This window comes from Pleurodeles waltl, chromosome 12 (genome assembly GCF_031143425.1).
Source record: "Pleurodeles waltl isolate 20211129_DDA chromosome 12, aPleWal1.hap1.20221129, whole genome shotgun sequence".
Lineage (NCBI taxonomy): Eukaryota > Metazoa > Chordata > Amphibia > Caudata > Salamandridae > Pleurodeles > Pleurodeles waltl.
This window is the reverse complement of record NC_090451.1, coordinates 629,976,127-629,992,178: the sequence shown is the minus strand read 5'-3', so window position 1 is coordinate 629,992,178 and position 16,052 is coordinate 629,976,127. Positions and strand designations below refer to the sequence as shown.

The 16,052-nt window shown below is 46.8% G+C and overlaps 1 protein-coding gene across 2 annotated transcripts in view; it reads left to right on the top strand.

Annotated features, from left to right (window-relative positions):
• The window catches only part of LOC138268424 (semaphorin-7A-like), a 187,968-nt gene that overhangs the window by 136,223 nt on the left and 35,693 nt on the right, over nucleotides 1–16,052 (top strand). For both annotated transcript variants that reach the window (XM_069218045.1, XM_069218046.1), the window contains exon 11: nucleotides 14,544–14,659. In XM_069218045.1, coding sequence (XP_069074146.1) covers nucleotides 14,544–14,659 — 116 coding nt within the window. The remainder of the gene's footprint in view (nucleotides 1–14,543; nucleotides 14,660–16,052) is intronic.

The following is a 16,052-nucleotide window of genomic DNA, read 5'->3' as shown; positions in this document are numbered from 1 at the left end:
GTTAAAGACAATAGGCAGCTAACCTAAATATCAAATGTAATGTCTAATGTCATGTCAAAGCTAATAGGCAGCTAAACTGAATACAGAATGTAATGGCTAATGCCATGTCAAAGCCAATAGGCAGCTAAACTGAATACAGAATGTAATGGCTAATGCCATGTCAAAGCCAATAGGCAGCTAAACTGAATACAGAATGTAATGTCTAATGCCATGTCAAAGCCAATAGGCAGCTGACCTGAATACAGAATGTAATGTGCTACTGGTGAACATTGAGCAACTAATATGCGCAATGGTGAAACACAAAGTCATTGGTCAAACACAATTAATAGCATCACACCTGGTGATGGTGCAAGAGTAAAAAAGAGGATGTTTTATTATAGTATTTACCACTTATGAGTGGACTAACACTGACGGTTTGGGGCTAAGAAGAATTGGTCAGCAGACCAGAAACAACAATGCCACATTGCAGATATAATTATTGACAACCATGTCTCTGTGGCCTTTCTAATCTGTAGCAGTGTGGGTTCTTTCCCAATGTAGGTAAGCAGGGTGCTCCAACGTTTTGGGGCATACTGACTGAATTAAGTTTCCATTAACCCAAGTGATTGGTGATACTGAGCCTTATGAACTATAGTGAGAGACTTGATCACAGTTCTCCTTCAGACCAGAAGCTATTGAGGGGTGGGAACATGTTACATCACCACTTACTTAATCTAGTCACTCAACAAGCTCCACAGATCTAGACAGTCCACAGCGGAAATAGAATCTGTCTACTAATCATGGGATACACGTTGAGACAGTTTTCCTATTTATGAACTTTTGTCTATTAAAATAGGTGAATGAACTACCTGCAGATCGGTCAAACCGCTTGGTAACAAGAATTAAAATGAACTCTCCTCCAAAAGATCCTCTCAAGTTTTATATTAAGCTTCCACTTTTTCCCTCACCATCAAGCAAGATGCAGGAAAAGCTGTGAACCTAAAATACAGAAGTATAAGAAACTAAGCAAAGGTCTCTGAAACTTCTGTTTCAGATACAAACCGTTAAAAGAGACTATATGATAAGCCATCACTAATCCAAGTTCAAACTATTCCTGCATGTGAACACGAAAGAAGACATTAATCAGAACAGAGGGCACTTCAACAGAATTATAAACTCACCCAGTAAAGATGCTTAAAACTTGGGGAGTTTTTCTAATAAACTGATGCCCACACTGTCAAAGTGGAATAAAAGTCAAATGAGCCTAGTTCTATGCAGTTAAAATCCAATGTTTCCAAATAATCTATAGTTTCCCCATTCCTTGTAGTTGAGGTCTGATATCCCCATAGGCAATGTGTGTTGCAGATGAAGACCTTTAATGCCCCTGGTTTACTGGAACACTAGGCAAGTCTCTTTTTTGGGGCCTTGATATCAAAACTTAAAGTGCATTGTCAAAACTTCTGCGACTGGTCAAAATAATCCAATGAAGTTGTGATTTCTAGGAAACAGGCTGGCCATCTCCCTATTAGATCTGGTATGCCCTCGATTTTGGCAATACATATTTCTTTCCATGGGGTCAATTTTCGTGGATTGAATGGTAGCCCCTCTGTAAGATGACAGGGGTGTAGATGAGCACTAATCCCAAACAATTGTGTAATCTCAGCCACAGTATGCCAAAGGTCACCAAGTGGATTTCACTCTCTGTGCCCAAGAACTAGGAATCTGGAGTACAAGTGCTAGCAGTTACTGAGATTCTACACTGTCAGGTAGTGTCAGAGAGATCATAGTTTAGCTCTGGGTGACTCTCCAGGCATCTTGGTGCAAGACTGGCGAGGCCCATGCAGGGCCATGACCGATGGAGATGATGGGGTGCTGGGGATATAATAGTGGTTCCGATGTTTAAAAAGGGTCACTTAGAAGCGTGGGGGACATTTTTCCATGCTGAACGCCAATTCTGGGGGAAGGTCTGTTAATTATGGTTGCTGTAAGTATCCACTCTTTTTGTGAGATGTCCTGAAACTCTTTATGGTGTTCTTTGCTGCTCCTGTAGACTCCATAGGGTTTCTGAGTGGTTCTTCTAAACCACTATTCCAACCAGCAGGTAAGTTGAAAACAACTTTGTACCAGAACTTCAAGCTTGTCCCCAGCTTTGAAGGGACTAGCAGACCATAGTTCTGATGTAAAAAGCATCAGCAGCCTATGAAGGTCTATCATATGCCCTGTCATCCGCATATGACACCATGTTTATCCCGTGGCTTTTGACGATGTCAGCAAGAGGGGCCATGTATATGTTGAACAGTGTGGGACTCAGTGAGGATCCTTGGGGGACTCCGCAGTTGACTCCTGTGGGTCTGGAGGTGTAGGGTGGGAGTCTGACCCTCTGCATCCTCCCAGAGAGGAAGGAGTGGATTCATTCCAGGGCTCTTCCGTGGATTCCTATGTCGTGGAGTCTGGTGCGCAGAGTGCTGTGGGAGACTGTGTTGAGAGCTGCTGAGAGGTCAAGGAGTATGAGTGCTGTGTTGTGGCCTAGGAGTAATTGGATGTCGTTGATTGCTGCCAGGAGTGCTGTCTCCATGCTGTGATTGCTGCGGAAGCCGGACTGGGAGCTGTCCAGGGAGTTGTTGGCCTCAATGAAATTCTGTAGTCGTGAGTTGATTGCTTTCTCTAGTACTTTGGCGGGGTAGGGCAGCAGCGAGATGGGCCGGAAATTATTTAGTTCTGAAGGGTCGGCTGAAGGTTTCTTTAAGAGAGGGTGTATTTCGCTGTGTTTCCAGTCCACAGGGAAGGTGCCCGTGCTGATGGACCAGTTGATTGTGTTATGGAGCTCGGGGACGATGGGTGTGCTGGCTCTGATGTATATGTGGTGCGGGCAGAGGTCCGAGGGGGCTCCGGAGTGGATGCTGTTCAAGATGTTGACTATTTCCTCTGTGGTGTGCGTGGTCCAGTTGTGGATGGTCTGGGCAGGTTCTGGGGGTGGGTCGGTTGCAGGTTCCGGTGCCAGGTGACAGGAAGCTGTTGTAGATGTCCTGGAACTTGTGGTGGAAAAAGGAGGCAAGTTTGTCGTAGGGGTCCTGTGGCGGGGGATGCTGGTGGCTTCAGATGGGGGATCTGTGAACTCGTTGATGACTGAGAAGAGTTCTTCGAGATGTGTGCGGAGAGTTGATGTGCTCCCGGAGTGCATCCTTCCTGGCGTTCTCGATTTTTGTCTGTGGGCGGCGGTTGTGGCTCTGAATGAGGTGAGGACTTCACTGGATTGGCTGTTCCTCCATTATTTCTCTAAAGGTCTGCGGGTACGCTTTGATTTTTGGAGTTTTGTGGTGAACCAGCTGGCCTTCTTAGGTACGCGTTTGGCTGATGTCAGCCGGAGAGGGGATAGAGTGTTGGTGCATCGGTGATCCATGCGTTGAGATTGCGCGCTGCTGTGTTGGCGTCGTCAGAGGGGGAGGGAGGGATTTGGTGAGCAATGAGGTGAGTTGCTCGTTGGTGATTTCGTTCCATTTCCTGTGGGGGGTCCTGGAGGTGCGGCTGCTGGGTGCGGTGATTGTGAAATGTATGCAGCAGTGGTCGGTCCAATCTGGGGTGAGGATGGTCATGATGGTGATCCGGTCGCTTGAGGTGAAGATGGGGTCCAGTGTGTGTCCTGCAATGTGTCTGGGTGTGGAGACCAGCTGTCTGAGGCCGAGGGTGACGAGGTTGTCTAGCAGAACGGCGGTGTTAGGGCTGGTGAGGTCCTCGAGGTGGAAGTTCAGGTCGCCGAGGAGGAGGTAGTCGACTGATGCCAAGGCCTGGGGGGTAGCGATGTCTATGACATAGTCTATGAAAGCTGGGCGGGGTCGGATGCCCTGTACACCAGGGTGCTGCAGATGGAGGAATTGTGGTTGGAGTGGACCAGGAACTGAAGGAGTTTCAAGGTGGTGCAGTGATCTCCTTGGACGGCCTTGGCCTTGACACATAGTGAGGATTTGTGTATGATGGCGAGTCCTCCACCTGGGTGGGAGGGCTGGTCCCTCCTTAAGATGCTGTAATTGTCAGGAATGGCGATGGTGATTTCTGGACCCGAGGTGGGGTTGGTCAAGGTCTCGGTGAGGAAGGGGATGTCCTGTCAAGTGGTGTTGATCTGGTCCCAGAGTCTAGTCAAGGCAGCTATTCAAATTGGAGTGCAGCTCTTGGCAGCACTTTCAAACAATTTTTAATCTGGGCTGAAAGATATCCAATTGCCATCCAATCAGACTAGCTGAATCTTTTCAGGCTTTTGCATGCCTTTGGCAGTTTACTTGTATATGCCACTCATCTCGAATAAAAGGGGTGTCCTGTTGCAAAGCAGATGAGTGTTTGCATTGCCTCCAGGATGCTATGAGAGCAATCCTCTGGCCACCATTTCAGGTAAGCTCTGCGAAAGGGAAGCTTTGTGGATTCCTTTCAAAGCTGTAAAGAGAAAAAATGGCAATATACCCAACTGCATTTATGATTCGGTGAGTCTTTTAAAAAGTTGATACACTAAAGAGGCCTCCATTTGTCTTAAAGTAGTAGCAACCCATTAGTTGATCACTGAAAGTGCAGAAAATATGGCTGCCACAGCTCCAATGTGCATTTACCATACTGGGCTGAAGCATTTCAGTGATATGTTCACAAGAAGCCTCGAGCACACCCCAAAAACAGTTGCTTTGTTCCTTTTAGTTTCTATCCTTGTTCTGGCGAGAAAAAGAACAAGTTAATTACCTTCTGTAACGCTTTTTCTGGTGGATTACTCACTTTATGAGCTCTCCCCATGCGCCAGCATTCGCTGAAAAACAAATTCCTCGCTTTCCACGTCAACGAGGACGTCACAATTGCACGGCTCCGCACGCAACTCCATCTGACATCATCATGGCAATAAGAAGTCCTCGCCGGCGTGCTGACGTCAGTTCCCTTTTTTCCACGCCTTCGACGCTAACTTTTTTTTCCTGCTCTCGAACAGTTACTGTTTCAAAGCAGTTGTTGTCAAGTTACAATGTCTCCACTGAAAAAATCGGGCTCTAAGCCTTGTCATGAGTGCAGGGGTGGCATGTCAGTTACAGATCCGCATGAGGACTGCTTGTGGTGCCTAAGCTCGGGCTACGACGTGGAGGGGTGCGTGTCCTGCCAGCGGATGAACCCAAAGGCCTTGAAGGAGAGAGAGGCAAAAGTTAAGAAGGAGCATAAGGGTCATCGAAGATCTAAGGCGAGGGACTCTTCTGCACATAAGTTCTCGAGGTCACATAAGAAGCGGCGCTGGCATGATTCTCAACGCCGTTCTTCCAGGGATCGGTCTCGGTCTCAGTCCCCTCCGAGATGGCGGCGTACAGCGTGGGAGGTCAGTCCAACGATCACTCCTCAGCGCCTACAGGCTTCTCCAGGGACGTCGTTGATAGTGGTCTTCGAGTCCCCGGTGAGTCCTCCAAATCACTTTTCTCCTGTGTCAACTCATGGTGAAGAGTCGGAGGTACAAGCTTCAGTTTCGGTTCAAGTGCGTCAGGACGAGCAGAGGTTTCCTGCCTTCCTGACTCGGGGAGCGGATCCAGCAGTGTTCCTTAATGCTATGTTTAGCATTTTCCGCAGAGCTATGGCCCCTGCTGGTGCACTGGCAGGCCCCACGGGGTCCATCAGCTTCCACGCTGGGTTCACTGGCACCGTACAAATAGGCCCCATTTGTACCCTTATATCCAGATGATGTCGTCACCCCAGATGATGTTGCCGACGGTGCTAATGGAGTCGATGCTGGCGCCGGATAGGTCCTGATTGGGATGCAGTGTCTCTCCACCCTCTCCTCCGCTGGAGAGTCCATCTGCTTGGAAACCAGCATCGTCAACGTCGGCTAACTCTCTGTCGACGCCGCGGTTGGATGCCAGACTGAGGTTGAGAAGGAGGGCCTTGAGGCTCTTGGAGGAGCGGGAGTATCGGCAACAGCTGTTGGAGGAAGGGGAGATTCCTGAGCCTATGGGTGAATTTCAGGGTCTGGACTCTGCAAGTGGCCCCTGAGTGGGATCTTTCATCCCCTGGCGAGCTCCCAGAGGAGGGAGCATCTTACCACAGCGTGATAAGAAAGGCTGCTGAGTTCTTAGACCTTCCTTTACCAGCATCGGAGGTGAAGATGAACATTCTGACTGAGGTGTTGCATCCTTCCGCTATGTCTTCAGAGCCCCTATTCCTTTTTAATGATGCCCTTACTGAACCCATACTAGACAATTGGAGGAAACCTGTCACGACTCCAGCGGTTTCCAGGACTGTGGCTAGGAGGTACAGAGTTGCTCCTGGGGATCCACAGTTTTTGTCTCAGCATCCAACACCTGAGATCTTAGTAGTGCAAGCCTCTTGTTTTGCCCAGTCTGCACCTGGTTTGTTCCCTGCTACTACATCAGATAGAGAGTCTAAGCGAATGGAGAAAACAGCAAAGAAGAGTTTCTCCTCGTGCAGTATGGCCTTGAAGTCTGTCAATGCTACCTGTGTGCAGGGAGGTATATTCATGCCCTGATGGACACGGCAAGAGCTGTGGTGCCAAGCTTGCCTCAGGATGTGCAGGGGCCGTTTGATGAACTCCTGTTGGACACTCAAGCAGCGGCCAAGCAGGTTATCCAGTCTGGTTTGGATATAGCAGATTCAGTTGCCAGGGCAATAGCCACTTTGGTGGCAACCAGGAGGCATCTGTGGCTTAGGTATTCTGGCTTTTCCTCAGATGTTCAGACAACTTTGCTGGACCTTCCGTTTGATAGCGAGAAGTTGTTTGGATCCAAGACCGACTCAGCTATGGAGCGTTTTAAAGACAGCAGGGCTATTGCAAGTCCTTGGGATTCCAGGCTTCAGCGTCCATACCCTTTAGATCTTTTCGGAGGTTCAGGGGTTTTGGCCGTGGGTCCCCTTTTCGTGGGAGGCCACAGTCCAGCATGCAGCAGCCTGCCAACCATCTCTATAGGTCTTATAGAGGGCGGGGGTTAGAAAGCGAGGAGCCACTCAGCAGCCTCCTGTCTTATCTTCTTCCTCTGGGGGAAGCCATCAAGGAAAGCAGCCCTAGTTTTCTCTCCATCTTGCATCATACTTCTCCCGCTTAGGGGGAAGGCTATTTCATTTTCTCCACGAGTGGTAGTTAATCACATTGGACTCTTGGGTGCTGAATATTGTGGGGAAATGTTATGCCCTTCCTTTTCAGGAGTTTCCCCCTCCCATCCCGCCCGTCATTCGTTTTCAACGGAAGATCATCTCCTGTTGCTTCAGCAGGAGGTGCAAGTCCTTTTATTAAAGGGTGCAGTGGAGTTGGTTCCAGAGCAGGAAAAGGGTCAGGGATGCTATTCAATGCTATGCCAATGTGGGTTACCCCATTAGCAGTCCACTCTTCGAGCCCCCTCAAGGCTGCACCTCAAACTACCAGCTTCAGCCTTTGAAACAGCAGATCCAGCGAGCAGGGCGCACAAGTATGGGTACGCAGTAGACAGTGCTGCCAGCATCCCCAGATGATCAGCAACTCTGCGGAACCCTCCCTGGGAGGTTGTCTGGGATTCAAAATGACCTGAAACAGGACTTGAGAGCTTGGAACCAAGCAGATGACCTCTTTTCTAGGGTTCATCTGAAAATGAATCCACTGGCTGTACCGCTAAATTATAGGCCTCTAGGTCTGGCACCGTCAGCCCCCATTCTGTTGCTGGGCGATCTCATTTGAACGATCATCAGCGACTCAAGATCTCAAAAGATCTGTCAGGGAATAATGATGGACTACGTTGAAACAAATACAATAGTTGGGGGAGTGCCACATTGATTCTACCCACCACGGGCAGTGGTAAGAACTTCCAGAAGGCCAACCAAGTAAATGCTCTAAGTGCTGCCCCAGTGTTACCGCCCAAGAAGACTGGAGGACCATGGTAAATCTTAACACCTAGATATTTCAGGTAGGTCTATTCCCATGTAAGTCCACGTAGATGTCAGGCCTGGGGCACGTCGCTACAGAGCGGGATCAAATGGGATTTCTGCCAATTAATGCACAAACCCGCCACCCTCCCAAAGCTCTCTAGGAGAGCTATTGCTCCTGGTAGGTCTGTGCCCACATCTCGAAATAACAAGAGCATATTATCTGCATATAAGGCGGTGTAGTGAGAAATGCCCTGTAGTTCCAACCCTCAATAGGACACACCAGAGCGAGCACTGCTAGCCAGAGGCTCCACTGCAATAGCAAACAGCAATGGAGAAAGTGGGTATCCCTGTCTGGTCCCCCACACCACTATACAAGAGTTTGAAATCAATTTTACTGCTCCAAACTAGCGCTGTAGGTGCCGAGGAGAGGAGCTTAGTCCACTGGACAATCCCAGGTCCTGTACCCATTTGCAACATCACTGATAAAGGAAACTCTATTGCAAACCATTGAAAGCTTTTTCAATAGCCATGACCACTGACCTACGTTTGTCTAAAAAAAAAATCTGCATCTATGAGTGAAAGAAGTCTATGAATGGGGTAATGGTCCAGCTTCAGTGGCAGGATCACCAGAGCTTCGCCAAGTGTAATCCGGGAGGCAGCCTGCTTCTTGGGCCACAGCATAGGGGGCGACCAATTTCAGTGCCAGTGCTTCTGCCAATGTTGCATACAACTCTGCTGGCAGGCCATCTGACCCAGGGACTTTGCTTCGTGCCATGGCCTTGGTACTAGTTTGCACCTCCTGGAGTGTGATAGCATCACCTAGTTCTTCTGCTGCATTACATGTGAGCATCAGTAGGGCCAGTGGGTCCAAGAATTCCTCAAGGATCTGGGGGGGCAAGCCAAGTGGAGGGGAATATAAGGATGTATAGCATTCTTCGAATCTACCATCAATGCTGTCCTGGCTATAGGGGTGCTCACCAGCTTCTGATTCCACTTCCAAGATTAAAGAGCTGCTGGTCGCTGGGTTGGGGAGCCATGCCTGCAGGGTCCCTGCTTCATCGCACTTATCATTGGTAAGCACCATGTATTCACTGTAATTAAAGCGGAGGACCTTCTCAATTTGGACCGCCAATGGTTCTTTCTCTTCTAGTAATGGTTGTTTCAATCTTGGGTTCTCAGGTCTGGCGAACTCCAGGAGTGCCCACCTCCTGGGTCTCTACTTCCCCCCCCAACGTACAGCATACCCCCACTCAGCAATACAGCACCCTCTAATGGCAGCTGTAAAAGCATTCCTTAAATCAGGGGTGAAGCAGTAAGGAATGCATTATCTTCAAAATAGTTCTGTATGGCTTCATCAATAGTGTTTTGAAACACAGGGTCCTCCAAGACCCCGACACATAGTCGCCAATCAGATACACAGGGACGCACTCTGTGACAAACTATAGAGATTAATACTGGGTTGTGGTGTGGGTTTAAGCCCACATTTAACCCAGCAGCAAGGTAATGATTGAGTCAACACTGTCCACATATACAGGCGTATCTCAAACAGAGCCCTGTCTTACTCAGCAAATACCGGCTCAGACAAATGACCTCATCAGAGGTATTGGGGGTTATCTGGGGTCGGGAGCCCACTGAATTATGCATGAAGACAGTACACTGTCAGAGTCAGTCTTCATCACCGCCAATCACAGAAGGGGGGTTAGAGCCTGCTCCACTCATAGCCGCCACCACCTCTACTGTCCACGTTCATTCAGTGCCTGGGACCAAGCCCCACCCCTCACTTTCTTCCTGGGAGGTGTTGAGATTGTCTGCCACTCTCCAGCAGGAGCCACCTGGGGGAAGCGATCTATCAAGTTGCACATCAATGGCAGAGAGGTAAAGAAGTGCACACTGTCCCCCTGAACCATTCGCAGCCTGCTAGGGAAGAAGATGGCATAAGAAATCCCCAGCTGTCTAAGCTTCTTATTTGCAACCACAAAAGAGGCTCTCCGTTTTTGGACTTCTCTGGTAAAGTCTGGGAAGATTATTACACTGTGGTTTTCAACCATTACGTCTCCTTTGAGCTGGGCCTGGCTCAGGATGTGATCACCATCTTAGTAATGCTAGAGTTTAGCCAAAACTGGTCTGGGAGTTGCACCAGGTAATAGTGGTAGTGCAGGGAACACTGTGTGCACTTTCGAGTGCACAGAATGGAGAGAGTCCTTCTGGGGTCACTTTTTCTTGGAGCCACTGTTCCAGAAAGCCTGTCATTCATATTTGGTCCCTCTACGTACTCTGGCAGTCCTATAATCCTAAAGTTATTCCTCCTGGCCCTATGTTCAGCATCTCCATCCCTAGTTTCCAAGGTCTTAACTCTGCCTTCCAAGTGGAACATCTGTTCACGCATGGACGCAATTTAAGGAGTAATGTCCGCTAAGGAGCTTTCAGCAGTAGTGACCCTTTCTGCTAGTCTTCATTGCTCATATCTCAAAAGCCCCATGTCCATCATCATAGTATCAATTTTCAATTGAAGTGCTTCCCAAGAGACAGCAATGGCCTGTAGAATAGTGTCCAACGTCACTGCATGGTGGCCCTAGCTGAAGGCCCACTGTTCAGGGCTACTTCCTCCATGTTAGTGGAACCCGACTCTTTGGGATGGACAATAGTTGTTTGCTTCCTCCTTCTTAGGGTATTTACCGATAGTAGTTCAACAGTTCTGATCTCAGGAAGGGGCACGTCTGGTATAGCTAGTAAGTATCTTTTTCTCCTAAATGGAACTTCAAAGGCTCCAAGTCCGGCATAGGGGTGTAATCCGTGTTGCAAACAAGAGTCGCCACTAATCACACAAGATCCGAAGAGACAGGGGCGACACAGTTAATATTGTATGCAACAGGCTCTCTATACAGGTCCCAAGCCCAAAAGTTAACCAGAGAAGTGGTGCTCTGCCTGCCGAGGTGTTTCAGGTCTCCGAGTGATAACCGTTTCCCACTTCCTCAGCTGCCGTTACGCAGGACCCCACTAGGGCAAGGATTTACAAAGTCTGAGATCTCCTCGGCTCACAGGATTCCAAAAGGGATGCGGGAGAAGGAACTGCTCAGTTGCTCATGTCAGGTCAGCACTATTAACCCAGGGAGCAGGCCTCGTGTCCCAACTGTTCTGTGCCTATGGTGGTTGGTGCACCAGCCCCCCCCCCCCCAATCGTAGCACAGTGCACAATCCAACAGTTGGGGAGGAGAGGTCAAGGCAGTCCCAGACCCCTGGCCCCAGGCAGTAAGTGCAACAAGTAAGGGAGTGTTGTAAATGTCTCTAGTAAGTTCGGGCTCTGGGCAGGGGAGTGCTGGCAGTACCTCCAGCGCACCTGTAACGTTGATGGGCAGTCTATACTCCAGATTGCTCTGAGGCCACTAAGTTTGATTGCCAGTATGGGGCAACCCAGCTGAGTTCTACGTGAACCTCCAGCAGTTTGTCCCCACAGATTGCAGTAGTGGAGCCTCCTCGGGTGTGTGTGAGGCAGGAAGTTCAGGCCCCTAATCGAAGACCAGTCATCATGGGCAGTCAGGACCGCACGTTGCAGCTCTGCAACTTTGCTGCACCACACCGCACACCTAGGGTGCTGCCGTGCATGTAGGGGCTCAGTGCGAGACACCCAGCAGTTCTCTGGCAGCTTCCTTCAATATGCTGCAGGCCATACGGGCTCTGGAGGTGTAGCTCCGAGCGGGGTGTAAATAACTCTTTAGATTACTTTTTTTCTGTGTTAATTCTATTCGTAAAATATGTGTTTTTTCTGCTACAATCCAACACTTATATTAGCACATAAGTTGTATTTATTTTTTTCATCAGCGCAATAGTTTTTTCTCCATTTTCGTTCCTGACATCTGCATTTTTGTTTTAATAATTTTAGATCTTGTGAATACCACAAAGCAGAAGGCTTCCTTCTGTGGTTTTTAATTGTCTATACGAGGGCCAGCTTAGAGACTCCGGAGTCAATCCAGTCTGTAAAATTATCAGTAGCTGTGTCAATATTACTCTCAAATATGGGGTAAAACTTCAAGAGAAAATTGTTTAGTTTAGTCTCATCTATTTTTTTGCCAGGGGTGAAATTTAATCAAAGTTGGAAAAGTATGGCTTAAGCTGTTATTGGTCTGGACTTTAACGAAAAGAAACAATCCTTTGTGGTCAGTTCAGGTCAGGAGGCAGAACTTTCTCGAAACTTAGCACATGATTACTAATAAAAATCCCATTGATGGTGTGATTTGCCAGATGGGTCGCTGAATTTATTATTTGAGTAAGGTCAAAACTAAGCAGGCTATCAAGTAGGTGTTCTGTGTCTTAAATGTCTAAAATCTCTAAGAAATTTAAATCCCCAAGGATTGTAAAGTTAGGGAGATTCATAAATGATTCAGTAAACTCATTAAGGTTTGAATGAATTTTGGTCTGGGCCCGTGGTGGTGATAGATAAAAATGCCATTGAAGGTGACAGTGTCGATCAAGTTAAAATTAAACATAAGGGCTTCGCAGTCCAAGTGCATGATGGGCTGAAACAAGTTTTAAGATGGTTGCAAAAAATTATTACAAACCCACTGCCGCGTTAGCTGGCCGGTCTAGTCTGGAAATATTGTAACCAACTGGAATAGCGATTCCTAAATCAGGGTCTGCTGTAGAATCGGCCCAGGTTTCTGTAACAAAATAATATCTGGAGAATAATAGTCCACAAACTCAGAAAATATATATTTACTTTTAATGAGAGAACGTGTATTGAGGAGAATACAAGTGAGTGAGTCAGTCGGTGGAATGGATTTAGGGGTCAATGGAAATGGAGTGCAACATAGTGCACACCTCTAAACACGAAGGCCTGTTTGGTGTGAATGTAAAGTTGCAGTTTATTCTGCCAAAACAGTCAGTATTAAAATGAGGTTGTTCCTACCTTGGTTGCTGAGCTCCAAGAGCATTCCTCTTGAATATACATGGGTGGGATACCGCCAGGGGTCCTAGTGCAGGGCAGTAGATGGGCTTGCCTTCGGCGTGCTCACCCACTGCACGCATCAGCACTGACATTCGCCCAATATAGGCCTTGCCAAGTCCTCACACTAGACTGCCAACCCCCAAAAATGCTGGTACGGTATGTAGCAAGATTCAACCAGGAAGAGTGGCAGTACAAGTAAAAAACTGATGAGACGCAAACAACACAAGCTGTGACAAACCGAAGGATGATGAGGTTATATGCAGCGCAAAGAAGGCACATGTAAATTACGTCCCCTCCAAACAGTCTCACTAACAAGTTTAAAATGAGCAGTGTGTTTAAAAATCAGGGACGCGGCAAGTCTGTGTCAGGCTGCACGTTCCCCTGATATAGGTGTTGCCAAGTCCTCAGCACGATATGTAGCAAGATTCAATCAGGAAGTGTGACAGGACAAGCACAGCCCTTTACGCACAAACACCAAAAGCTGTGACGGACCGAAGTGCAATGAGATGATATGCGGCAGAAAGAGAGAAAATGTAAGTTCCCTCTCCCCCAAACAGAGTCCCACTTAAAAGTTTAAAATGAGCTGTGCGTTTAAAAAAAGTCAGTGACACAGCAAGGTCGTGTAAGGCTTTGCACTACTTTGTTTCAGGGGGGCATTCAATGATTGGTACTTAAGGCATTCAAGTTTTAACACCTATGGTTTTTTACTCTAAGCCAGGTCTACAAAGATTGCCAGATCTTGCTTTGCGATAAAAAAAAATAGCACCGCTTTAAGACAGGTGCAAAGTCAGAGAAATGTACAGCACACAACCAATGTGTGAAATATTTTTTTTAAAATGTGTCTAAGCATAGTATTTTGAATTGGGAGGTTATCCTTTCAATAGAAACCCTATGATACGAAACGCAGATTCCAGGTTTCAAAACCACCAATTACGATTGAGATGACGACATCACTGGAATTTACATCATGGGATCGAGCGCCCGATAATGACATCACAGAAATGACAACATTCGAGCCAGGTAATGTGAAAAGTGGAGAGACATAAATGCGAGACTTTTGGGGACTGTGTAACACACTTAAAACTCTAACTCATATCTTTCCTGGAAATAAAAAATACAAAATCAGTGCAATGTCGCCAGTTAATATATCCAGTTGCTATGTTATATTAATATTTATCAGCGCATGTACACTGAAGCTTCTTGGCAATGTTGGACTAAAACAAACGCACAAGGATAAAACTAGGTCTACTGCACAATGGCAAAATCAGAGGTCAAATTGTAAAGTCTTAAGCACTATGGTGCAAAGGTGTGTGAACTCCAGGTAGCCTGTTTGCCACCAGTACAGGGCAAGAGACCATCAGCAACATATTTTAGTAGATATGGATTGGGGATGCTCTTTCTCCGTGGCACGAATCCGTGCAGCAACACTGGTGCTACACTGTGCGTCACCATTTTTAAATAATCTACCCCCTGTATTTTTAAACCCATTACCTATCTTATGTTATAAGTACACTTAATAAAACACATGTCCACCATGGGTTTCTTGGCTACAAGTCCAAGTATGAAAGGTACTATTTGATAAACAACCAGGAATGGCTGAATGTATCAATGAACATAAGGACCACTGTGGAGCCTACCTATTTCTGCCTCTCCCTGACCCAGAATATCTAGTATCTGATACTTGCATCCAGCTTTATGAATTTTAACTTCGGGCTACAATTGCTCATGGCCTTCAATCTTTTATTAATTACTTTTTCTATTTCAGATAAAGGGAAGATCCACAAAGTGCTGCAGAGTGGTTCCCAGACTGTCATTCTGGCTGAACTCATGCCCTTCATAGAAGAATCACCAGTGTCCACCTTGGGCCTGGACTCCACCACGGTGAGTCTGTCCTCCTCAATTACCTAGCACCATGATCGCATCTCAGTCCAATATTCTGTGGCCAAAAGAGGAAGGCTTTCTACATCACGTAACCGTACACCAGATAATGACGTCACAGGAAATGACAACACTGGAGCCAGGTCACGTGAGAATAGGACTGCACATAACTGTCAGAGTTTTGACCACTGTGTATCACACTTAAATCACTAACTCATATTTTTCCTGGCCCTAAAACATACAAATTCAGTGCAGTGGAATGTAGTCAGTAAATAAACCGAGTGTTATGTTACGTTAATATTTATCTGCTTATGTACAGCGAAGCTTCTTGGCAATGTTGGGTGAAAAAACTGTACAATAATTAATTAGATCTGCTGAACAACAGCAAAATCCGAGGTTAAATTGGAAAGTCTTAAGCTTTTTCTAGAAAGTGAGGAGGCATATACATACTTCAAAAGTCTGGTAGTTACGCTCTTTCCCTGCTACAACTGTGCAAGCCCGATCAACAACAGCTAAACCGGCTACTTTCTTTAGATATCCGGACTTCTATCAGTATTTGTACGAGGAACGTAGTTCTTAGGGTACATATAGTTGCTGCAGAGCATTGATTCAAGGTACAAACATCCTTGTTCAGAGTTCAGTGAACATTCACCAGCATGGTCGATTACTCAGTTCTTCAAACTGATGCTTCACCCACTCGAATTTAGAGTCAGGGAAACCGCCATGTTTCTGCCGCCTGAGCCGCTGCTGATGGAAACCTTTGATCAATGGCCCAAATTACTTTCTGGGGTATTTCTTTTCCTATTTGGGACCACCAAGTAAATCATGGCTCTTCTGAACAGAAAACCAAATAAATGATACACATACACACACTGTGGGAAAACCTCCATTGTATCAGGGGCATTTTCTATATGGGTGCATAGAACCTAGCAAGCAGTATAGCACAAAGCTTCAGTGTCTCTACAGGAGCCCTTGGTGGCAGCTCCTTTGACTGTATAAAGATCTCCACCTGGTGGTGAATTCTACATATGGCAAGCTGTAGTCTAGCAGGGCAACAGAAGACATCTGTTCACTGCTGTGGTTTAATGTAGTACATTCAACAGTACACTAAGTGAGGCCTGACGTAGGTTTCAGAATGTAGTTTTAATCAACACCTTCTCCCAAAAGCAGCAGGTTTACTCCCGTTAACTGGTGCTTTGCTACAAACAGAGAATCCAAAGTCTTGAATCAGTAGCATTGGCCAGCTGGCAGTGCTGTAGACCGTCTCAGGATCACAGACAGAATATCAGAAACAAAAATATCATGTGGACAGAATATCGTGTAAAAATACAGAGGACCAAAATATTGAGAAGGTAAGTGCAAATAGGTAAGTATAGATTTGCTATTCCTAACTCCA